Source organism: Ovis aries, chromosome 10 (assembly GCF_016772045.2).
Source record: "Ovis aries strain OAR_USU_Benz2616 breed Rambouillet chromosome 10, ARS-UI_Ramb_v3.0, whole genome shotgun sequence".
NCBI classification, from domain to species: domain Eukaryota; kingdom Metazoa; phylum Chordata; class Mammalia; order Artiodactyla; family Bovidae; genus Ovis; species Ovis aries.
In genome coordinates this window covers 20,764,839-20,788,990 of record NC_056063.1, presented here as the reverse complement: position 1 = coordinate 20,788,990, position 24,152 = coordinate 20,764,839, and the positions used below count along the sequence as shown (strand labels likewise).

General features: G+C 48.6%; 1 protein-coding gene across 1 annotated transcript in view; it reads left to right on the top strand.

The window, feature by feature from the left end:
* The window catches only part of LOC101106088 (guanylate cyclase soluble subunit beta-2-like), a 45,957-nt gene extending 27,268 nt beyond the window's left edge, over positions 1-18,689 (top strand). The window contains 6 exon segments of the mRNA XM_042254753.1: positions 300-499; positions 1,253-1,376; positions 1,379-1,398; positions 5,236-5,390; positions 8,331-8,482; positions 18,393-18,689. Coding sequence (XP_042110687.1) covers positions 300-499; positions 1,253-1,376; positions 1,379-1,398; positions 5,236-5,390; positions 8,331-8,482; positions 18,393-18,538 — 797 coding nt within the window. The 3' untranslated portion in view covers positions 18,539-18,689.
* Positions 18,690-24,152: the final 5,463 nt, after the last annotated feature.

The following is a 24,152-nucleotide window of genomic DNA, read 5'->3' as shown; positions in this document are numbered from 1 at the left end:
ACTCACCGACCTCTCTGTAAGCCGGTGTCCACCCAGACCATCCGGACATCCCCTGGTGCTCTGCACATCCTATTAAGTGTTTGTTTGCACTCTGCTTCCCTAGACTAGGCACTCCTTATGGGCAAGGACTCCTGTTTGCTTCATATCATACGATTCCACCAGCACGATGACCAGCTCATAACAGACACGCAACAGATGTCTGGTGGGTGGATGGTGAATGGTGATGCGGACCAGCTTCCTTCTCCCTGCGCCACGGTCAAATTTGGTTCCTAAAGGCTACTTGAATCCAGAATTAATAGAACTATTATTCTACATCCTTGGCTCTCCCTGACAGCTGGTTTATGTTGCAGGAGAATTTAAAACCTGCACGATTCTCTTCAGTGACGTGGTGACGTTTACGAACATCTGTGCTGCCTGCGAACCTATCCAGATAGTGAACATGCTGAATTCAACGTACCCCAAGTTCGACAGGTTAACCGGCGTCCATGAGGTCTACAAAGTAAGCATGTGGTGCCCTGGGCTGTGTGTGTCCCTGTGTGTCGGGGCAGGGTGCGTACCTGGTGTTGGGTCTTCATTTTTCCTCTCCCCTCACTAGTCTAGGGTTTGGTGTGGATGCCAGAGGGGATGGGAGGAAGAACTAAAAATTTAAAATTTTCAAAAATCCTTCTATACTGCCCAGTGGTAAGTTTGCCTTCAAGAGGCATACTGTTTTCCCAGAGAATACTATGCCTTCATTTCAGCAGCCGGTCTAACCTAAATGTGTATCTAATATATAGCGTTATATGTGGCTCTAATAGACAGCTTGGTCCTCTCTGGGACTTGCCTCTGCCAAAAGCAGAAAGAACTTTTGGCTCCCTTGTGGTATCTCCTGAGTGATTTTTCTTTCTCACCTCACCCTCCCTCATGCCCCTCACATCAATAGAAAATAACCACCAGCTTTTAATATGGTCCTTCTATCAATGTGTGTGTGTTAGTCACCCAGTTATGTCTGGCTCTCTGTGACCCCAGGGACTGTAGCCCACCAGACTTCTCTGTCCATGGGATTTTTCAGGCAAGAATACTGAAGTGGGTGGCCAGTTCCTTCTCCCGGGGCTGGGTGGGGGAGGTGTGGTCTTCCCAACCCAGGGACCAAATCTGGTTCTCCCGCATTTGCAGGCAGGTTCTTTACCAGAGATTGACAAAAAAATATGTAGTGTTATATTTAGCGCGTTAAGAAAACCCTCTGAATTCCCTCTTATTTCCCCCCTCATAGGTGGAAACAATAGGAGATGCTTATATGGTGGTGGGGGGTGTACCAGGGCCTGTTGGAAGCCACGCTCAGAGGGTAGTGAACTTTGCCTTGGGAATGATGATTTCTGCAAAAGAAGTGATGAATCCTTTACCGGAGAACCCATCCAGGTAAAGAGCAACCGAGTTCTTTGCTTAATACCAGTTACCTTACACAATATAGTAGAATTCTATTAGTCTGCTTGGATGGCTCCTGGGTATGTGACATAATTGAAATGGGTCATTTCTCCCAACTTGTCTCTTCTCTTGCATAAAGTAACAGAGATATTAGGATGTTTTTGCCTCTGCTGCTGCTGCTAAATCGCTTCAGTTGTGTCCGACTCTATGCGACCCCATAGATAGCGGCCCACCAGGCTCCTCTGTCCCTGGGATTCTCGAGGCAAGAATACTAGAGTGGGTTCCCATTTTCTTATCCAGGCTATTGCCTCAGCTTTTCCCAAATTTGAGAAGAGGCTTCAGAGTTTGGGGTTATCATGGGGTTAATGCAGGCTTCCTTTGTCCCTAATCCTGGCTTAGTGGATTTCCATCCTTAGGAAGCCAGCTCGTTTCCAATTCCTGCCTTTTTGCTTGGGCATTTTCAACAAGTGGTTCAGGTTGACTAAACAGCCAACTTCTCTTTGCTTAGGGAAGTTGTGTATCCGACATGCCGTCTGACGGGTTCGGAACTCAGGCTGAGGTGTGAAACTGTCTCCAGCCAGCAGGCCAGACACAGTGGTGCCGTAAGATATTCACAATAGCTTTCCCTCCAGCACGTGGCCATGAGCGAGACATCTGCTCGCCTTTTTCACAGGAACACAGGAAGCTGCTTTTCCAAGTATGGAAGTTTGTTCACACTATAAAAGTTGGACGCTTTTGATGATGAAAAGTAAATGCCATCTTCTGTCTGCTCGGCTGAGCCCAGCGGTCCCGAGGTGGTCTGGAACAGTCTCTGTCCTCTAAAAATCAAAGTCCCTTCACAGCTCCTGTCAATCAGATCTGTGCAATCAACTAAACAGCCAGCTAAAAACAAAGCCGGCTATAAGGTGGAGTAGGATTTTCCCTAGCAATAGCCCCTGTGTAGGGGATTCTGAAATGTGCCACGTTCACCATCCCCTTAATGATTTAGAAGCTGAGGAGTACTGCAGGCACTGGTAGTGGTGTCTGTGGCAGTCTTCAGAGCAAAAGCTGGTCACAGGTCATGTCCATGATACTGGCCCATTGCACACACACAGAGACAGCTGTTGTATAAAACCCCCAATGTCATAAATAAAAAATCAGGAAGGGAAGTAATGAGAGAGAAGAGACAAGAAGGTCAGAAATGAGATAAGTGTTTTGGTTAAAAAATTCTAATGAAAGCCATGCGCACATTTGTGCATGCCAAATCCTTCCGGTCATGTCCAACTCTGTGCAGCTCTATGGACTGTAGCCCCCAGGCTCCTGGGTCCATGGGATTCCCCAGGCAAGAATACTGGAATGGGTTGTCATGCCCTCCTCCAGGGGATCTTCCTGAACCAGGGATCGAACCCGTGTCTCTTATGTCTCCTGCACTGGCAGGCAGGCTCTTTACCATTAGCACCACCTAAAAACCCCCAATGAAAGCCATTGAAGAATATGGAAAATACACTGTTGTGTAAATAGAGTGTCTGTTTGTGAAAGAGGCATGGCAACAGAGATGGTAATAGTGCTACACCAATATGATTGAAAATGAACAATGAATTCCTGGAAAATTGCATAGTGAACTTACCAAGGGGGGGAAGAAAAAGAGGAAAAGATGTTATCAATTCTAAGGATAGAAATAGGGAATAGGGACTTCCCTGGTGGTCCAGTGGCTAAGACTTTATGCTCCCAATGCAGGGGACCTGGGTTCAATCCCTGGTTAGGGAACTAGATCTCACATGCAGCAACTAAAGAAAGATCCCATGTGTGCAACTGAGACCTGGCACAGCCAAATAAATAAATATAAAAAAAAAAAGGTGACATAGGAGTCTCATTAAATATCCACCAGAAACTGCATATCATGTGAGTTAATTTAAGGAAGTAGAGGAAAGGGCTGGAGACATCCTCTCCCTTAAAATTAATACTCATTGAGATCTTTCATTCTGTCACTTGTGAAGTCTATAATCCACATTTGCTGAGATCACCCTTGCATGAAAGTAAGGTGCTTTAAAGGATTCAGAGAAAAGAGTTTAAAATCTTATTTTAAGGAAAAGAAAATCTGCCACGGAAAGATGAAAAGACAAGTAATGTGGGATGTAGAAAGCTGCAAGAGAATCTGTTTCCACATGCATGCTCAGTTGTGTCCGACTCTTTGTGACCTCACGGACTGTGGCCCACCAGGCTCTTCTGTTCATGGGATTCTCCAGGCAAGAATACTAGAGTGGGTTGCCATGCCCTCCTCCAGGGGATCTTCCCAACCCAGGGAATGAACCCATCTCTTTGTATTTCCTGCACTGAGGGCAGATTCTTTACTGCTGAGCCACTGGAGTAGTTAAAAAAAAAAAAAATCACATAGAAAAGAAATAGAAAGGAACTAAATTCCAGAAAGTGGCAAGACCTTTCAAGAGGAAACCCATGATGTTTCTTCCCTAGACAGCAGCAGAAATAAGCCACCAAAGGGGAGGCTAAGATGAAACCCATCTAAAGTTTAGTGACATTTTCATGGCCACCTTGGAGCTAGAATGACGGGTTAGAATCTCAAAGAGCTCGACTTTGATAAGTTCTAGCCACAGAGTCTCTAGCCATTTGCCAACATTTTCCCCACAGATCTTCACAAATGCATAGGTTCATTTGGTCAAAGGCTATGGATAGGGGAGGAGACCTGAGAGAGAGCTCCAGTTCCAGAAGTATATGGGGCCTTCCCAAACACAAGTTGCTGGCCCATGGAAGGGTATTGTTAGGGAAAGGGAACCATGACACATTGCTCCGAGGTACGTACGAAACTCATATGCTGATGCTTTAATCCCTGCTACCTCACGAAGGTGACTGAATTGGACTGCATTGGCAGATAGGGCCTCATAAGGGGTGAACAAGTCAAAATCAGGCTGTTAGAGTGAATTCTACTCCAATCTGACTGATGTCCTTAATAAGAAGAGAAATTTGGAGACAGAAAGAGGTACCAAGGATGTGTACTCACAGGGAAGAGAGTGTGAGAACACAGCAAAAAGGCAGCCATCTGCAAGCCAAGGAGAGGGACCTCAGGATCAGACTTGCCGACACCTTGATCTTGGATTTCCAGACTTTAGAGCTGTGAGAAAGTAAATTTCTCTTGTCTAAACCACTCAGTTGTGGCATTTTGTTGGCCCCAGCAGACTAATATATTTATCAAAATTTTAAATGTCTGCTTATTAAGGAAAAATGTATATATAAAGTCACAGAATGTCCTCCATGTATAGATCTACCTTGCTATTCAAGAGTTCCATTTCTAGATATTTTCCTAAGAAAAATGGAAAATGTATGTCCACAAAAAGATCTGTATGAGACTGTTCATAACAGCTCCAAATGGGAAATAACCTAAATGCTCATGAAGAGAAGCCTGGACTAATACATTGTGATGTAATTCTTACAACAGAATAGTATTTAGAAGTAAAAGAGTGAACTGCTGATACATATAATATGGGTGAATCTCAAAAACATGGATTTTGATCAATGAAGTCTGATACAAAACAGAATATGCTACATAACTCCATGTATGTGAAGTTGGAGGACAGGAAAATTCCTCTTGGGGAGAGGAAATAAAGTAGTGACCTCTGCAGGGAGAGATGGAACTTAACTGGAAAGGGGACGAGATAATTTTGCAAGGTGATGAAGACAGTCTGTGTTTGATTTTGATTGGTGGCTCAGGGGTATTTGCCAAATTGGTGGAGCTAAATACCTTAAAGTCTTTTTTATTTTATGTAACTTATACCTCAACTTAAGAGTAAAAATAAGAGTATTTGATGGTCCCTTTTCAGTCAGTTTCTCTCTGTGCAGATCAGAGTGGGGATCCACACGGGACAAGTCTTGGCGGGTGTTGTGGGGGACAAGATGCCACGGTACTGCTTGTTTGGCGACACTGTGAACACAGCCTCTCAGATGGAAAGTCATGGGCTTCCCAGCAAAGTGCATCTCGGCCCCATGACCTACAGGTACCACTGATTCCGCTCCTTGCCCCTTCTTCTTCCAGAAGGTACAGAGTACCTCACAGCTATCAGATGCAGGTAGTCTACTTCCAGCCGTTGCTTGTTTTTGTAAATAAAGGTTTATTGAAACCCAGCCAGGATCTTTATCTTATCCACGGCTGCATTCACGCTACCACAGCAAAGCTGAGTCGTTGAGCAGCTGAGCAGAGACCGTGGTCCCTAAAGCTGAAAATATTTCCTATCTGGTCTTTTATGAAGGAAAAAAGTTTGCTGACCCCTGGTGTAGTGCAGGAAGAAAGAAATATTCACAGATAATTAGTTTTAAAGTGTGAGAAGTGCAGTGGTCACGATATGCATGAAACAATACTTACAGTTTGCTGAGAACTTGTTAGAGGCCACAGTCTCTAAGTTCATCAACATAAGTAAGTAAGTGTTAATTGCTCAATCATTCCTGACTCTTTGTGACCCCATGGACTGCAGCCCATGAGGCTCCTGTGTCCATAAGATTTTCCGGGCAAGGATCCTGGAGTGGGTTGCCATTTTCTTCTCCAGGGGATCTTCCCGACCCAGGGATCGAACCTGGGCCTCCTGCACGGCAGACATCTTTACCGGCTGAACTACAAGGGAAGCCCTCGTCAACATATGTTAGTCCATTTACTGTTGCGACAACCCTATGAAGATATACTATTATCATTCTCATCTACAGATGAGAAAAAAAAAAATCAGGCACAAAGAGGTAATTCACTCGCTTCAGGTCACAAGTTGGCTAGGAAGGAAAATGGCCTGGATATAACCCAGGGAGTCAGGCTTTAACCATCCATTCCCATGCCTGTGGGAATTATTGTGTGTGTTGTGGGGCACAGGAGCCCAGCCCAGTATGGAGATTCTGTGTGGAGAAGGGAGTTTCCTGAGCTGGGTCTTGAACAAGGAATCCCAGAGCAGAGTTTAGCCTAAACTGGGATATTGGAGTGAATATCCAGCAGTACAAACACAGACGTAGAATAAGAGCTGAGAACTACAAATGATTTAGCATTGCTGGGGTGGAAGCTGTGAGGCAGAAAGTGGGGAGAGCTGTGTGTGCCTCCCTGAGGGGCAGGGCTTACACCGACGGTGAAGAGTGTGAGCCCCTAAGGAGTGTGAGCTTGGACACGACGGCAAGGTCCGGGTCCTGCTTGACACTGACCACTCAAGGCCATGTAAGGGCAGATTTGAGCATCACGAGATGGGAAAGACAAGACTTGTTAAGAGTTTGGTTTGAACCAGAACATTCATTGGTAGGAATCTGAGGATAAAATCAATTAAATTTGGTAATTGGTAGAAATGGGGTCTGAGAAAGAGGGAGGAGCCTTGACTGTCTCCCAGGTCTCCATCGTGGGTAACTTGGGCCTGAATCTCATCATCTGAGATGCGACAAGGGAAAAGGGATTCCAGTCCAGGAAGGAAACGATAAGCTCAGGTTTGGAAGTATTGAATCAAAGGAACTGGGAAGCATCTAGAGAGAAGTGGCATTAACTCACTGGGTGAGATTTGGAATCAGGCTGTTGGTTGGGAAACCAGGCTTGGAGTAATAACACAGAGGTGGTTATCCCACCTGCAGAGGGATGCCGCGTGAGAAGGACAATGGGGAGAACTAACATTTCCCTGGCAGATGGAGGAAGGAGCCATGGAAAAGGCAGGAGAGGCAGAGAGTTCAGGAAGAGAAGCACCCTTCTGGCTATTTTTATGGAGGAAGAATGGAACGAAAATATCAACTATAATTGGGCTTCCCCTGGTGGCTCTCTGATGGATTCCATGGCAAGGAGTGAAAAATAGTCAGAGGTGCAGGAACATTATCAGAAGTAACTGTGGTCAGTGAGGGGCAGGGGAATGAATAGACACTGGATTGTGGGTTGAAGGATAAAAGGAACGAGCATTCGTATGGCATTAAAGCAGAAGATGAACAAGAAGATTTTTACTTCTATTACGGAAATGGCACTCCACTCCAGCCCTCTTGCCTGGAAAATCCCATGGATGGAGGAGCCTGATAGGCTACAGTCCATGGGGTCGCAAAGAGTCAGACACGACTGAGCGACTTCACTCACTAGGATGGAAGAGAACTTAGCAAGCTGGTTAGGCTTAGGGGAGGAGGCAAATGGAGAGGGAGCTGAAGATAAAAGAAGAGGTGGCCCAGGGGCTGGGCCTTGAGGAGGTGGGAGTGGATTTTGTGTGGGTACCCTTCAACAAGATACTTCAACCTCTGAAGTTGGGGGAAAGGGCAGGTGTGGTCAATGGGATGAGAAGGTGCAGGGTCTCGGCTCTAAGGGTTCCAGTTTGTGGACAGATCAGGTGACAGAGTGGGCTTTGCTGGTGGCTCAGTGGTAAAGAATCTGCCTGCTATTCAGGAGACCAGGTTCGATCCCTGGGTTGGGAAGATCCCCTGGAGGAGGGCACGGCAACCCACTCCTGTATTCTTGCCTGGAGAATCCCCATGGACAGAGGAGCCTGGTGGGCTGCAGTCCGTAGAGTCCCAAAGAGTCCGACACGATTGAGCAGCTAAACAAGTCACGCAGTAGGATGCACGGTTGGCAGCATGTGGGCGAGGAGCTCAGGTGCCTAATGAGGGGATGTGAGGAGCCTGGTGAAGGTCTGAAATCTCCACGAAGCCAGGCAAAGCCAAGGACAAGGGAAGACTGATGAGTGCTAAGCCTCGGCTAGGGCAGCTGACTGTGAACCGGACGCGATGTTAGTCTGCACTGGTCTGTGGTGTGTCTTCGGCATCTCTCTACAGCCAGTAAATACATAAACACGTGCAGTTTCCTAGTCACTCTGCAGCCCTGTCCCTTTGCACAGGCCCCTCCCCGTTCACTTGGGTCTCAGACTTCTCCTCGCACATCATCCTGCCCACTGCAGCCCACTCTTGAGTCACAGCTCTGTGACCTGGGGCATCTTTTTCTCTTCTCTGTGCAGAGCCTTGGAGAATCAAGGGTTTGAAATAACCGAGCAGGGTGAAATCGAAGCGAAAGGGAAAGGGAAGATGACCACCTACTTTCTGATACGAAACCTGAAGGCCTCAAAGGATGAGATCATGGGGAAACCTCAGGCTCGGCTTGATTGTGAGGGTAAGCAAGAAAGAGAAGCCTCATCAATACTCCTATTGGGTGTTTTTTCCACCAACAACTTCAGCTCTGTTTAGTGGGCTTCCCTGGTGGCTCAGTGGTAAAGAACTCGCTTGCCAATGCAGGAGATGCAGGTTCGATCCCTGGGTCAGAAAGATCCCTTGAAGAAGGAAATGGCAGCCCACTCCAGTGTTCTTGCCTGGTGAATCCCATGGACAGAGGAGCCTGGCAGGCTACAGTCTATGGGGTCACAAAGAGTCACACGACTTAGCAACTGAACAACAGCAATAAGCATATTTGAGGGCCAGTCTGGGTACCATCCCGCCCACCCCCAGGCTGTGACCTTCTACTCAGTCACAGCCCCTGACAAGTCATGGGACCATTGTGCCTGCATCCTCTCTTGCTGACGCACACAGCCTCAAGAGTCCCACATGCGTTCATTTTTAAGGCTCTGCCCTGTCTAAGAAAGGGGCTTTCCCCATCAGCCTGCAGCTGGGGGAGGATTTCAGAGCCTCCCTCTGCTCCTCAGCCTCCAGGGAGGCTCCAGACAGGCTTCCTCTTCACACACTGGAAGGTTCCACCTTCCCCATTGTCTGCTGGCTTCCAAAACTGAGAAGAAAGATAAAATCTGTGACCCACTTGGTTCCAGAAATGACAAGAGGATGAGTTTAGGTTAAAACTAATCCAGTAGGCAAAGCTTCCTGAACGTTTGAAGCAAACTCATGAAGGAAATGCATTCATTCTGATTGGAACTAATCTTTAGTTGCTCCTGGGGTCTACAGAGAAAAATCTCTAAATCCACAGGTTCCCCATTTATGTAGCTCATTTATGCGGGAGGTCACTTGGGGACGCATGAATTACGGTTCCTATTTTTAAAAGTGGGGTTGTACCAATGGAGAGGGGAATTTGAGAACTGTTTCAATGGCTTTGGTGGTGCTGTCATTCTAATATCAGCTCAGCTTAGTGTGCCTGGGAGCTGTGACGATTTTGGCCACATTTTATTGCTGGAGACACTTGAGGTAGAAAGATCTAAATGAAAAAGTAGAAAGAGTTTTGGTTAATAAAGACCAGGAGGTACCCTAAGTAGAGTTTCTGAATTTCTAGGCTCTGGGTGCCTCACCCACCTGCATCATCTGTCCTTCTCACCAGCACGTCCTCCCCGAAGGATGGAGGGCTGTACGGGATACATTGACTAGGTGTACCTGGCTCAAACCACGGACCACTTCTTCCCATTTCTCCCTGTAGGGGCGCTTGAGCTGGAAATTAGAGAAACAGGATTCTCTTCCTGGTCTGGGCCAGTAGGACCCAACCCACTCTCAGTTCTGAGTGGAATCAAAACAGGAATGAGTAAAGGGTCTCTTGGTGGTAGCTTTCACGATGGATCCAGAAAAAGAGGAGGAAGAGAGGATGTGAAAGAGGGAAGGGGACAGCCCCTCCCAGACCCCAAACAGTGTGTGTGTGTAAAACGGGAAAAGGCGCTCTTTGGGCATAGGTAGTCCCCAGACATGGCTTATAATGGAGGAAAGTCACCCTCCAAACCCCTGGTTAGGAATCTCTGTGCAGAGAAACACAACCCTGTTTGGAACCCAGAAGCTGGGGGATCGCCGCCTCTTTTCATGTTCACGCTTCTCTGTATCTCCCTCTCCTTTCCCCCCATCAGCCTAGGATTTCTGATGCTGAGCCTTGGTTGTCAGGCTCTGGGGAGTCTGCCCCTCCTATCCCCACCAGAAACAGGAAGACTGGGATCCCTCAGGAAAGACCCCGTGCTGACACTGCTCGGGGTCTGGGGGGACTCGAGAATGTGACCCCTGAACCTCCAGGGGCTGTGGGAGTTTCCCCCTCATGGCCAGAAAGGGTTGGACTGGAGGCGTCTCCAGTGTGCAGCGAGGGAGGGGGTCTGGGCACCCTCCGTGTCCTGGGTGTGGTTAGGGGTCCCCAGGGGCTCAAAGAAAGGTCCCACCTTGACCCGTACTCACAGCCTTTCCCCTCACGCCTTTTTCGCAGAAGCAAGTGATCAGGGAAGTCGGGATGGCAAGACTCTGACTGCCATGAGGTATGCGGACAGCTGGAAGCTACACGAGAGTGGCACAGCCTGTGGGGAGTACCCCAGATGGCTGCAGAGCCCTCCAGACTGCACTGGGCCAGAGGCCCGGCTCCCGGGGCAGGGGAGAGGGCCAGAGAGGGGCCCCTGGGCGGGATGCTTCTGATGGCTGTTCTCTGTGTTTTGAGCAAGTTTTTCTCTATGCTCCCCACCCTACCCGCCTCCCCATCCCAAGTGTCCCAAGTAGGGGCCCCCTCATTCTGAAAGGGCCCTTGCTGCCCTCCCCAAAGAACCTCTAATACTCAGAAAAGCTTATTAGTCCCCATGAACCCACAAAATGAGGTTTCTCCAGACATAGTGCCCTCCATACAAGTCACGTTATACGTCAGTCACATGGCTAATCCCCTAAGAGGTGGGAAGCTTGAATTTCAGAATGGTTATATGATTTATCGAAGGTCCCACAACCAGCGAGTGGGTGAAGCTGGACTCGCCCCTCAGGCTGTCTGTCTGGGGCAGACCATGGGCGCCCTCCTGCGGGAACGCATGCAGTCAAGGCCCCCGGGTGTAGGCAGCTGCGCGTGGACTTCTTGGCTTCAGGACAGCCAATGCTTCTGTCAGATCCTCTGGGTCCCATGTGAGTGGATTTCTGATTGTTGGGTGTGAATAGCAGAAGTGTGGACAAGGAACAGCCCCCACGCTGCGGGTGAATAGGAAACGGTGCTGTGTGAGCCAGAGGCTCCGAGAAATGGAGACCTAGCCCCGGGCTCCTCTGTGGGCGTCGTCACGGTAAGGGCTCCCATCAGGAGCCGCCCATCTGTCAGGATTCCCTCTGAAGGTCAGGCTGTTGGGCCTCGCTCCCTCAGGGACCCCTCTGTTCCCCAATCTCAGGACCCCAGTCGAGGCTTTCCTCACCGATCACCATCACGTCTGCCCTCAGTATCTCCAGATTGTTACCTCGGTGTCAAATGTGGGAACGCCCTCCGGTGGCTCACATTTCCCTTGCTCTGGGCTCTGAGGGGCCCCTGCCCCTCTCTCACCTGTGAAAACCCTGGCTCCTGAAGACCCTCCTCAGGTCAGCCTCCCCCGGAGCTGCAGGGGTGAAGAGCTGCCCCCCTAGAGTCCTGAGGCCAGCTGAGAGGTGCTGCCCGCCCACCCCCAGCCATCTCTATGGAGGGGGGCCTTGGTGACTCCCTGGGGTTGGGGGGGTGGGGCAGTCAGTGCAGGACCCAGGCTGCACCCAGGACCTCATTTCCTCATTTGCACGTCAATGACACGCTTTTCTCTCCCTCCCCACTCGGTATTTGGGTGTTAGATGCGTCAGTGGAGAGACTCCGCAGAGCAATTAAACGGGAGTATTGAGCCGGAGAGAAAATCTTGTGTATTTGACTCAGAGATTTAAGCAACCACCTTTCAGTATTGACTGAAAAATTGGCCTTCCAGCTGCCCCTGCTGGCAGGCTCTTCTGGCATCCCTTCAGACCCCTGTTAATGTGTTTTTTTCAAATTTCAGCTTGCTTCAACTTGTCTCCAAGCTGATTCTCCCGACGATTATTATAATGGGTTCCAGGCTGACCCGTATACGGCGCTCAGGCAGGGAGCCCGGGCTCCCCCATAAATCATGGGCTGAGGGTGTCCACTCGCCAAGTTCAGGGCAGGTTAAGTCAGCTCCGAGGACTTCTTACACCAGTTCCTAATTGTCCTGGAGACATGAGTGCTGAAGCTCTCTCTCCTGACTGAGCTCTTAGTAGTCTGCCTGCAGGGGACTCTGCCTTCACATTTAACATGCTCCTTCCCGACGGGAATAACTTTCCACCATACACAAACCCTCCACCCTCCATGGGTAATTCTTGGATGGGTTTGTGGTCCCTTAATCGTCAGGGTCTTTGTCCCTGGCTTTACAGAGTCTTGAGAACACAAGGGTCTTTCCCAGACCTGTCCCACGAACTGAGGTCCAACTGCTTTGGAGCAGGCTGACAGACCTGGGCCCTTATTCTTGGCTCCAAAGCTTTTCAGCAGCTTTTCTGAGGCCTTCATAAGCACGGCTGTCACCTTCTCCTGACCCCTTCTGCTTGGGGGCTGATGAAGAGGCATGGTTATTTTTAACCTCGGGCTTTCTAGACGTTGAGCTGTTAACTCAGCAATGTTCTAAAGAAGGAAGATCCTGGGAGGTGTAAGTGACCCGGCTTTCTGGGTCAGGGCTAGCCCGTAAAGTTGCTGGTTGTCAGCTCTGGTGTCACAGATGGGGATGCAGCGTCAGAGCTGGGGGTGTGGGGAGGCTGTAGGGGGCCATCAGAGTCACTTGTGGTTGACAATGTAGGTGGCAGAGCCTCATGCCGAGGGTCTCCGCAGATCCAGAGCAGGGTGTATCCCACCCTGGTTTCTCTGTCATCTCCCCAGGGCAATCGGATGAGCTGCCAGGATTCAGAACCACTGTCACAGTGGCGAGAGCATTAGCCCCTAATCAGAATTCCCAGGTCTGCTCCCAGTAACTAGCTGGGTGGCTCTGGGCCACCCTGTTTGCTTCATTTTTCTCATCTGGAGAGCAGGGGTGATAGAACGCCTGCTTTAAGAGGTTGAGGTCGCTTTGAGGAACATGTGAGATGCTGTGCATCATCTGAAAGCTGTAAAGGGCTGAAAAATAAAAAGGTCAAGGATGCCAATTCTTCATCACTTAGGGACTCTACTGTTGAGAGTCCTTTCACTTAACAAATAGGTGAGTCTTGGCACAAAACTCAAGAAGACTGGTTTGCCATACACAGGGAGCTTTAGATCAGCAGGTGTAGCAGAGCCCCAAGGAAGTCAGGACCACTGCCCAGTGTGAGGTGTTACAGGGCCAACAGCAAGTACAGGAGAGGCTGAGGCACACTGAGGACTTGAGAGCCTCTTGGGGAGGTGCAGACTTCCCTGGTGGCGAGATGGCAAACAATCTGCCTGCAATGCAAGAGACCCAGGTTCGATCCCTGGGGTAGAAAGATCCCCTGGAGAAGGTAATGGTGACCCACTCCAGTATTCTTGCCTGGAGAATTCCATGGACAGAGGAGCCTGGCGGGCTAGAGCCCACGGGGTCGCAAAGAGTCTGATACAACTGAGCGACTAACACAACAATGACAACATAGGGAAGGTACAGGTGACGGCAGGAAAGGGCTGAGCAAGGATGGGGCCTCTGTTCTGATCCCTGGGGAATGCAGGGGCTTCTGGAAGCTGGAGATGTCATTCCTCCAGGGCATGGTCTCTTTTGCTCATGGACAGACTTAGGAAGCAGGCAGGTGGGCAATCCTAGATTGGCAACACCTGCCCTAAACGTGGAAGCTCCATCAAGCCCTTTTTATGAACGGGATAAAATTCCCTCACCGATGGTATCTCCCTCCACAAATATTCCCAGAACCCATGGCTCCTTTCTCTGTTCATACCTACGAACATTATGGTGCGGTCCGCTTGCCTTTTCCTCAGAGCAGGTCAGTCTCTTGGAACATTAACCCTGATGGAACCAAGGGGGAGGAGATGACATGCCCCCCCACACATGGAGACCCTGGAGAGTAAAAGCCAGGGTGGGAGGAACCAGTTAGACGGGAAGGCCAGCAAGCATCCCTGTGCTGGGAAGGACCAGGACTGGGTCCTGGGGAGACCCGACGGCATCTGACTTCAGGCTCAAGCCAAACCCCCTCCCCTCAGTGGGGGAAAATCAGGATTGAAACCAAGATGTGGTTTCCCATATCTGATTCTGTCTAGGAAGTTAGAAACAGATGCATAAATGCAGACAAGGAGTTGTTCTCATTGCAAATGTTAAGAATCCCTTCTTGTGACCCCAAGATAGTCATATCCTTTATGACTCGCAGAGCCCTGCCTGTAACAACCAGGCAATGACCCAAATCCCGTGTATACTCCCCCAAGGCAGTGGCAGTCCCCCAAACTCCCCCTCAATATCACTTCCGCACCACCCTCCCTAGCCAAGCCCACGTTTGACAACACGGCTCGTGTGATGGTTGTTTTCGTAACAGGAAGGTTTCTTCTGCTACCACTCTTTCCATTTAATCCATTCTTAATCTACATTGAAATGGGTTTCTGTGCTGCCTTTAATTACTTATGGGGCCATGTTGGTTTGCTCAACTAAGGCTATTTGTTTATTCATTTACATTATGGAAGGAATATTTAACCATTATCTTTTATAACTAGAAAGTGCAGCTAAAACAAAAGAAGAAAACAAAAGCTTCTCTAATTCCATCACCCAGAGAGACTATTGTTACAATTTTGGTGGCTATTTTCCCAGACTTGAGTGCATGAGGGTATGTGTATATGTGTGTACATATATACTTTTTCTTACAGTCCTGGGATTATCACACAGAGACTGTTTTGTAAATTGGCAGGCCATGAATTTCTTTCCTTTGAACACCTAAACATTTCAAAACATTTCGAATTTTGTATGTATATAAAAAAATAATGTGCTCGAAATGGTGCACTTATTTTTGCTCCCTGATGCTACACACCAAAAGCTACATTTCCTTTATATCCAATTGAAACCCCAATTATCTTGTCCTTCTGCCGATCTGTACCACTTCTGTGGTGACCTTGACATTCCGTGAGTCCTGAAGTTGCCTCTGAGTTTTCCAAGGACTCACCTAGTTCATTTAGGTTTGGTATTTAGATTAGAAGATGTACATTGTAATTCTCAATTAGAACACGAAATTAATCAGGATGCTGCATTTCCTAGCTGTGCACAAGAATGTGCATTCAACTGTAGCAACGTGAGGGTCCTGCAAGGCAGTCCTCGAGGGCTATGAGCAATGGTTTCATGGGAACAAAGGATGATGGGTGAGCATTTATCTCAAGTAAACAAGGAAATTCTTCCACCATCCGGGCTGTGGAATTGGATTTGGGTAAAATGTCAAATACATATGTGTAGAGATTCCAAGAGTCTTGCAATTCTGTGCTGACCAATTCTCATTCAACACTGTCAGGCAGCATCACTCAGGTTGGGCCTGTTTAGCTTTCAATAGGCAGTCTCAGCTCTTTCCCCAACACAGTCCTAGGTTGTCATCTTGGTCTAATGATCAAGGAACTTTTCCTCCAGGGGAGAAAGGAAGAGGGGAAAACAGGTTTCATAGGCAGGGAAATGGCAGCAGAAATGGAAGAGGAGGAGAGGACTACAGTTAAGACATAAGCAAGAAAATGAGACACGTCCAAGTACGACAAGAGAAAACTGCTGTGGATGCAAGAAAAGGAAATCAGAAGTGAAAAGCTAAGTTGTACATTTTTTTTTGATAAGAGAAATTAGGTGTTGCATAAAGGGAAGATTAAGAGGTCTGTAAATGTTATTTCCTAGTGCTGAGTTTACTTCCAAGATTATCTGTGAGAGGTTAAGTCATAAAATAGATTTTTCATGTTTACAAAAGAAGTCTTGGTACCATCTCGATGCTGGAGCACCTTAGACACAGAGCCTGAAGTGCTGATAGGGAAAGAGACAGTTTTTCTTTACTGTATTCCCTCTTTTTTAAAAACAAAACAAAACTCCAGCTCCTTCTTATTTTTATCAGGGTAACCACTACTTTGGGTATAATGACAAAGACACAGAATACATTCTGTGATCGCAGTACTGCTGTGTGGAGATTTACTCTCGCCGGTTCTCATAACATTTCCATGGGTTGAGTAGGAGACGATGTATGGTCTAGGATCCCATTACAGGGGAGGCACAGGGAGAAACTAGATGGGGAGGGTCCAGCCTTTCCTGGTGCTGATGGGCAACCTGGAGGCTGTGCTACACTTACTAGGGAAAAAAACAAAACACTACAATTTCTGTCTGTAATCAGTTCCTTTTTTCCCTTTATTTGCGATGATGCCCAAACAAAACCGAACTCAGCTTTTTCAAACACACTGTCCTTAACATTTATCCTGAATGTTTCCCTTTTTGAAAAATTCAATTCCTTTTTAAATCATACTTGGGCTTACATGTCAAAGAAAAACAATACTGCAATCAACTCTGTAATTCAAAGTGAAAGGGATAAAGGCTATGTGGAATAATAAAACTAGCAGAGAATTAGCAAAAACAAAGCAAAAATCCCACCCCATATTGGAATAATTTATTTCCAAAGACCATAAAATCCTGCTGAGCAGGAGTCAGTCTTTTGCATGTGTGTGTGTGTGTGTGTGTGTGTGGTTGGGGGGTGGAGTGTGGAGTGGGCTGTACCACAATGCTCAAACAAACCTGTAGTTTATGACATCGTCACCTAGCCAGCTCTGGTCTCAAGCCATACCTTATACTATGCTGAGTTTGAGGGGTTTATAGACCTTATCAGGTTAGCCCCGGCTTCTGCAGGAGTTAAATACTCCATATGAATCATCACTCAGAGTTGCCCCAGTGACATGGTTCTAGATCTGCCAAGTTCTCACCTTATCCTGAGTCTGAGTGAGCCTGGGGACGGGTCCAGTCACCCGCATTTTTCCACGTGTGTGTCATCACTTACGTTCATTAACGACCGGTCCATTAGCAAATGGAACTTGCCGTCTGATTTCTCTGTGCTGAAAATTGCCCATAGCTTTTAGAATCTAAAAACAGAGGTAATAACCGATCCAGGTTGAGGAGGAAGGGAGACACTGACAGCCCCCAGTGGTGAAGGAAGTCATTCATTCATCTGAGGATAAAAGGCTGGAGACAGAAGCCCCGCCTGCATTTCCTGATTTCTAGACTATTAGAACCTCAAATCAAGTACAGGAGCCCCTCTGAACTTGGATGTCTCTAGAACAATGATGAGTGTGAAAAGAGAGAGAGAGAAGTGGAAATGATGGACGACTTTAAAATCTTCAATGCGGACGTTTCCCAATGAAATTGCAGGGCAAGCAGGAGATGCGTCTCCACCCAGCCTGCTGGTCTCCATTCTTTCTGAGTCCTGCTCCCTCCCCCTCTTTGCTGAGGCTCACAGTCCTAGGTTCTTTTCCAGTACCTCCTCCATGGGCTCCCCACACTTCAAAAAAAGAATTGGCATCTTCGAGTTTGTGCTCTGTGTGGGGCATGATGTACTCACTTCATAGAAGGTATCTGATTGAATTACCACAACGACTCTGGGAGGAGGCTATAACTGCTGCTGTTGTTCAGCTGCGCACTTGTGTTTGACTCTTTGTGACCCCGTGGACTGCAGCACACCAGGCTTCCCTGTCCTTCACTGTCTCCCATAGTTTGCTCAAACTCATGTCCATCGAGTTGGTGATGCCATCCAACCATCTCATCCTCCCTCATCCCCTTCTATTCCTGCCATCAATCTTTCCCAGCATCAGGGTCTTTTCCAGTGAGTCAGCTCTTTGCATCAGGTCGCCAAAGTATTGGAGCTTCAGCTTCAGCATTTCCCTACCTTTCAGATGAGGACGAACGAGGCCCGGAGAGGGTAGTGATGAGCAGTGGCAGCCGTGGCTCTGAACCCTGTGCGTGGTGATGCCCAGGCCTCGTGTAGACAGTCATGGGGCAGCAGGTCTGGAGGCTTGGGGCTCTTATGAGAGCTGTGCACGAGTCAGGATTTGCTGCTGCTGCTGCTAAGTCACTTCAGTCGTGTCCGACTCTGTGTGACCCCACAGACGGCAGCCCACCAGGCTCCCCTGTCCCTGGGATTGTCCAGGCAAGAACACTGGAGTGGGTTGCCATTTCCTTCTCCCAGGATTTGCTAAGTGGCCAACAAAGTGATACAGGTTAGAGCAATAATTGAGCAACAAGGCTGAGGTCTGAATGGACATTTCTGGCCTCACTGGGAAGATGTTCTCGGCCGCAGGAGGTGGTATGGTAACCCCACGGTGCCCACACTGTACCCCAGGGCCAGGCGCAGACAGAACCCCCCTGACCGGGGATCGGTCTGGGGCCAACTGTTCAGCTTACTGCTCTGTCTTGTTTCAGCTTCTGACTGGTCAACACCCAAAGGGAGTCCAGTGGAGGGACGGGAACCCGAGGAGGCAGCAGCCAGACCGCGGCCTTCAGCACAGACAGAGACACGCGGCCTTCCCAGTGGGCCGCTGCCGTCTGGCCTCTGTGCTTTGTTGTGACAGCGAAACATGAACCCCTCAGCTTCATTTTCCCCCTGCTCGGTTTAATGGTGACAAAGAAAAGGAACTTCATCTCTCAGCCCAAGACTTCTTAAACTGTGTCTCTTTCTCATTGTCCCTCGGAGAATAAAGGTCTAGAAATGAAACACGATCCTGACAAGTTTGGAAAAATATGCTTTCACAGTCTCGGTTCAAAGCCAGCCCTGTCACTTGGAGACTTCAGGCCGCGTTTGTTCTCTCGGAGGAGAACAAACGGCTCTCATCACGGTGGTTCCACCGAGTCCTGGCCTCGGAGCCGTCTTGAGAGGACGCCCTGGCCTCGGAGCCGGCTGTGGGCACGCTCTTGTTCTAAGTGATGGCGGGAGCGGGGAGGATGGGGAAGGAGCCCTGGCCTCTGCCGTTGATAAATCACCCCACAACACAGCCGGGATGTGAAAGGCACTCAGCCAGGGGTTGTGAAAGGAAATCACTTTCATTCCCAGCCCTGGGAATTATACGAAGCCATGGAATAAAAGCTGCCTTCCCCAGAGGTTTTTATGAACGTAAAAGGGAGGAGAAAATGTGAAAATCACCAGAAGGGCAGAGTGAGGAAAGAGGGGGAAATGAGGCAGAGTGCGGCCAGCCCACCAGGTCCCTTGTCCCTCTTCAGACTCGTTTCCTCTGCTGCTTCTAGCTGCGGCGTGGGGACACCTGGGTGGTGGTGAGCGCTGGACACGCTCTCGGAGGCCTGGGGTGCGGGAGGCTGAGAAGTGGTCCAGGGGTCTCTGCATCTGCCCTTGGTTTTGGTGAAAAGACAAGTATTTTTTAACCCACATGAAGGGCACCCAGAATTTTGCGATTCATTCTTGCCAGAACCTTACTTGTCCCCAGAGGCATTAACTGTCTTCCGGGAGGGCAGACTTGACTTCTGTGGCTGCCAATCCTGGGAGCAGGAGGGGAAGAGAAGGTGACAAGAGCTGAATTCCTTGCTCTGCTGTCCTTCTAGATGACAGCGGTATCGTGTTTCTAGAAATAGGGGGTGCAGCCTGTAGTTCACAGTGAGTCAGGATTAGACTGAATGCAGCTTTGAGAGATGTGGGTTCTTGTCCAGACTCTGCTGCTGGATGTCTTGGTACCTCAATTTCACCACCTGTAAAATGGGGTTAGTGGCAGCTGCTCCACTGAGCTCACAGTGAACTGCAAGAGCACAAAGCTGCCCTTGATATTCACAACAACAGTAACTACTAACATGTTATAGACCTTCGATCAAATGCTAGGCACTGGCCTTGCACGTATGTGACTCGTTACTTCTGCTCTTGGCAACAACCCCATAAGCAGCCAGGGTTTCCAGTCCCTGACTGACAGATGAGGAAGTCAACTCTGGGAGACTCAGTAGCCCACAGTGCTGGCACTGGCTGAGTGGGACACATTCCAGTGTTACTATAAGGTCAAAAAGGCAGAATAGCCAGGATGTGGACCCTGGAGCCAGGTAGAGCCCAGTCTGAATCCTTGCTCTACCATTTGGCAGTTGCATGTGTTGGGGGAAAGTTGCTTAACATCTCTGTGCCTGAAGTTTCCATCTGTAAAATGGGAGTAATCAGAGGACCTGCATTGTAGGGGTGTCATGAGGATTAATGACATATCCACAAAGCACTTAAAGTTACTGACATTTAGTTACCCCTCTGTAAATGTTATTTTCAAAATGTTCCTCCCGTTGAGTGGTCTTCTTGCTCAAGTGGGGCCAAGGAGAGCGGATCCACCTTGTGATTCCTGTGACTTTCCCTGTGTGCTTTTTTTTCAAAATCCTTCAGCCCAGTTGTGAGGGAGAGAAACCTGCCTAGAACTAGGAACATGGTTAGGTGGTAGCATTGCCTGAGAGATGAAGGGCAAAACGGTTGCTTGGTTGAGTAGTGGTTTTTTGTTTTGTTTTCGGAAGGAGAAAAGCTGGAGCCTGCGGCCCCAGCTCCCAGCTGGCAGCTCGCTTTGCCCCCTTGGCCCAGACAGACTATGCCAGTTTACTGCTCAGCTCCACCGAAGGCTGCCAGAAATGGCAAAGCAGGTGTCCCAGCCCTGGCTGAAAATGGGGTGGATTTTGTTCCATGTTTATTATGATCAAGGTAATCTTCTCCAGCTGTAACCGACTGACTACAGTCTGCATTTGGCCTCTCCTGGAGCCCACTATTTATTCTTCGGAGTGAACACTGGTGGAGACAAACTTCGGGTGCCCAGGAAACCTCGCCAGGCTGACTGTGAGCCCCTGCCACTCCCAGGGGAGCATTCTTTCTGGGTTGGAGCCCTTGGTGCCAGGCTGGGGGTGTGTGCACACTTGCTCAGAGGGCACATTAGATTAGCTGGCGGGATGCCTGCACCCACTGGCCCCTGCCAGGGCTGTGTGTGGGCACCAACAGCTGGTGGCCCGCCTCGTGGCCAGCAGTCCGAGGTCTGGTTGTCACTGCAGGTAAGACTTCTGTTTATGAGCAGCGAATGCTCTGCTAAGCCGGGGAGGTGGAGTGACTCTGGAGGCCCCCCCCCCACACCCACAACCTGTGAAAGGTTCCTTTTCCCCAGTAACCCTGTCTGGTTTTCCAGCCCCTTTCCCAGGATGCCATGGACTGGAATCCCAGGTCTCTGATCCAGCTCTCCTCGACCTTGTCCGGCAGGTCAAGGACTATTACAAAGTCTGGCCTCCAGCCCTCAGAGAGAGGTGGATATGAGGGCATGGCAACCCATTCTGGTCTTCATGCCATGGACAGAGGAGCCTGGCCAGTGGGCTACAGTCCAGAGAGTCGCAAAGAGTTGGATACGATTGAAGTGACTTTGCAAAAATTTGAAAACACCATCCACTGTCCTTCCCAAGGGAGCACACAGCTTAATCCCACCGCTTTTAAACCCACCTCCAGCCTCTTACACACCACGCCCCTGTGGACAAGTTGGTGGGTGTGTGCAGAGGGGCTAACAATGTGCCAGGGGTCTCTCCCACCTCCCACGCCTTGGCGTGGCTGTCCCCTCTGTGGACATCTGAGCCTGCCTTTCCGAAGCCCCAGCCTGGCCAGGGAGCTGGCACCTCACCCTCCTCTGGGCTCTGACCAGTTTATTCTTCAGTGCAACCCAACCACCACCACCGCACCCCCCGCCCTCTCTTCTTTTTTCATCCCTTCTTTTCCAACTTTCCTTCAGCTTGAGTTGTATGTGAGAGAAAGAAGGCGAATCGTGTGCCTGGCTGAGGCGTGAGATCATTTTTCTCTCCTCTTAGCACGCTCACTGTCTGCTGGTCGGGGTTACTGGAAGAGGGCGGGAAAGATCCGTTTCCACAGAGAGCCATCTGGCTCCACCAGACTCACGCTGATGCTAATCTGCTGGTTTCTTTTTCTTTAGTCTTTTCTTTTTTTGTTGTTGTTCCCAAGGCACACTTCATCTGCAGCTGTAAACTCAGACCTGGTCCATCTGAAGGCGAGCATTCATCTGGTGCGCATTTGTTATGGCATCAGGCCCCCCCCCCACCCCCGCACCCCTGTCCCCTTGTAGGTGTCGGGACATCACTGTGATCATTGGTGGGTCTATGCGGTAGTAACGTCAGGGCTGTACTTTCAAATGGAAATCAGGCAATTACGCTGCACACACAGAATTCTGACAGATGCAGGGGTTTTACACCACTGGCTGTGTCATGGGGACAAAGGCAGCCCGCACTCCCAGGGGATGGTTAAATAAACAGAATATGTTTCAAGAGCGCAGAGAAATCCAGGAATAATTAACTGCATGATGAGAGTTCATGGATCCCGTGGCGGTTTAACTTCAAAATGTGATAATGATATGTCAACGAACCACTTAACTCATCCTTGTAAAGGCGCCATCAGCCCACCCGTCACATGTGCAATTGAAACAGAGGAGCTGCTCTGCACATCTGTTTTCCAGCTTCCAAGTGCAAAGCCTTGCAGTATTTTCTCTTGTTTGGCTTCCCGTGTACAGAGGGCTGTAGTGGGCTTAAGGAGAAGAGGGGCTGGTCATGGCCTGGCGTCTACCTGATGGAGTAGCTTCTGGTCAATAGGCAGCGTTAAACACAGGCACTTATGCAGGAAACTATGGTGGTAACATCATCGTGGTGGCTGCTGGGCCAGTAATTGTTACTGCTGGGCACCAGTACGATCCTGTGTGTGTGAGGTAGGTCCACGATTACCCACATTTTACAGATGGGGAAATGGGCACAGAGTTAAGAACTGGGCTTCACTTCTGGCCCTGCCCGACTCTGGTCTTAGCTCTTGGCCAGTGGTTTGTACCTTCCTAACACATCAATAACACACAATAGCTCGTGCACCCTTAGAAAGCACCTACATCACATGCATAGAGTTGGAGTGACTCACTCCAGTATTCTTTCTTGGAGAATCCTAGGGACAGAGGAGCCTGGCGGACTACAGTCCGTGGGGTTGCAAAGAGTCGGACATGACAGAGTGACTAACACACACACATACACACACAGGAGAGACCTAAAAAAAAAAAGACGTTGAATTTTCCCCCTAAAATATCCAGCTGTTTAAACAAATGGTTAGTTTGGAGCCTGAAACATGCAGTAAGATTTACTGCTCAATGTGTCCCAGACCGGATTGGAATGAACCATATTACCAAAAAGTCAGGTGTCCCCAAATCCTAGCTGCTCTTCAGTGTCCTGGAGGAAAAAACTCCGAGCAGGCTTTGGTCTGAGGCTCTGGACTTCACAGCCTGTGAGTTCCCCCCACTACGTCATGACCTTGGACTAGGCTAGGCTGATGCCAACGGGAACTGAGAAAAAGGAAGGACATTTTATCTTCTATAAAAGGCATCTTGTAAACTAAGCATAAGATAAAATAAATAAAATAGGTTTATGTGGGAATCTCTAATGCCTTCTCAGATCAACAAATGCCAATGAGGTCCCATGATAGAATATATCAATCAAATAAAGCAGGGCATGTCCAGAAACGTCCACTAGTTTGCCAGCGACTAATAAACACCAGTCCAATCGTGACTTGTTTTACCTTATTCACGGGTAGAAAAACTTTTAAGGAGATCCGAAATCATTTAGGGCATTAGCTTCGTCAGGAAAAAATTTCCGCTTACAGAAAAGCTAGTTTGACTTTCTTCATCTCTATTGAACACATTTGTTTGGAAATACTCTTATAAACTTGCATTGCAGGAATGAAAAACATCATTAAAGTATCTTCTTCAATAAAGGCCTGAATTTAAAAGGGTTGAAAACATGACTGACAAGCAAAAAGGAGACCAAAGTCACAAATTATTCAAGAAATGGACCTCTCAGGAGCTCAACAAAGCAAGGAGAATATCATCTTGTGGGTGGAACCGGCCAGACTGAACCACCCCCATCACAGGAAGGCCTGATGAGCACTAGCAAACTAAAAGGAAAAAAATCAGAGCAAAGAAAATGGGAAAACCAATTAAAAATCAGGAACTTCAAAAATTTTAAATCAAGAAGTAAATCAAGAGGCTGCCTCAAAATATATTGTCATAACTAATGTGATTCAACTGGCTAACGTCTGTGATGAATTATTAGTGTATCCTGCCACAAAGAAAACTGTCATTATAAGTTTTTCACACATCAAGAAGTTTTTTTAAATTAAGCATTTGACCAAAAGCACTATCAGTTTAC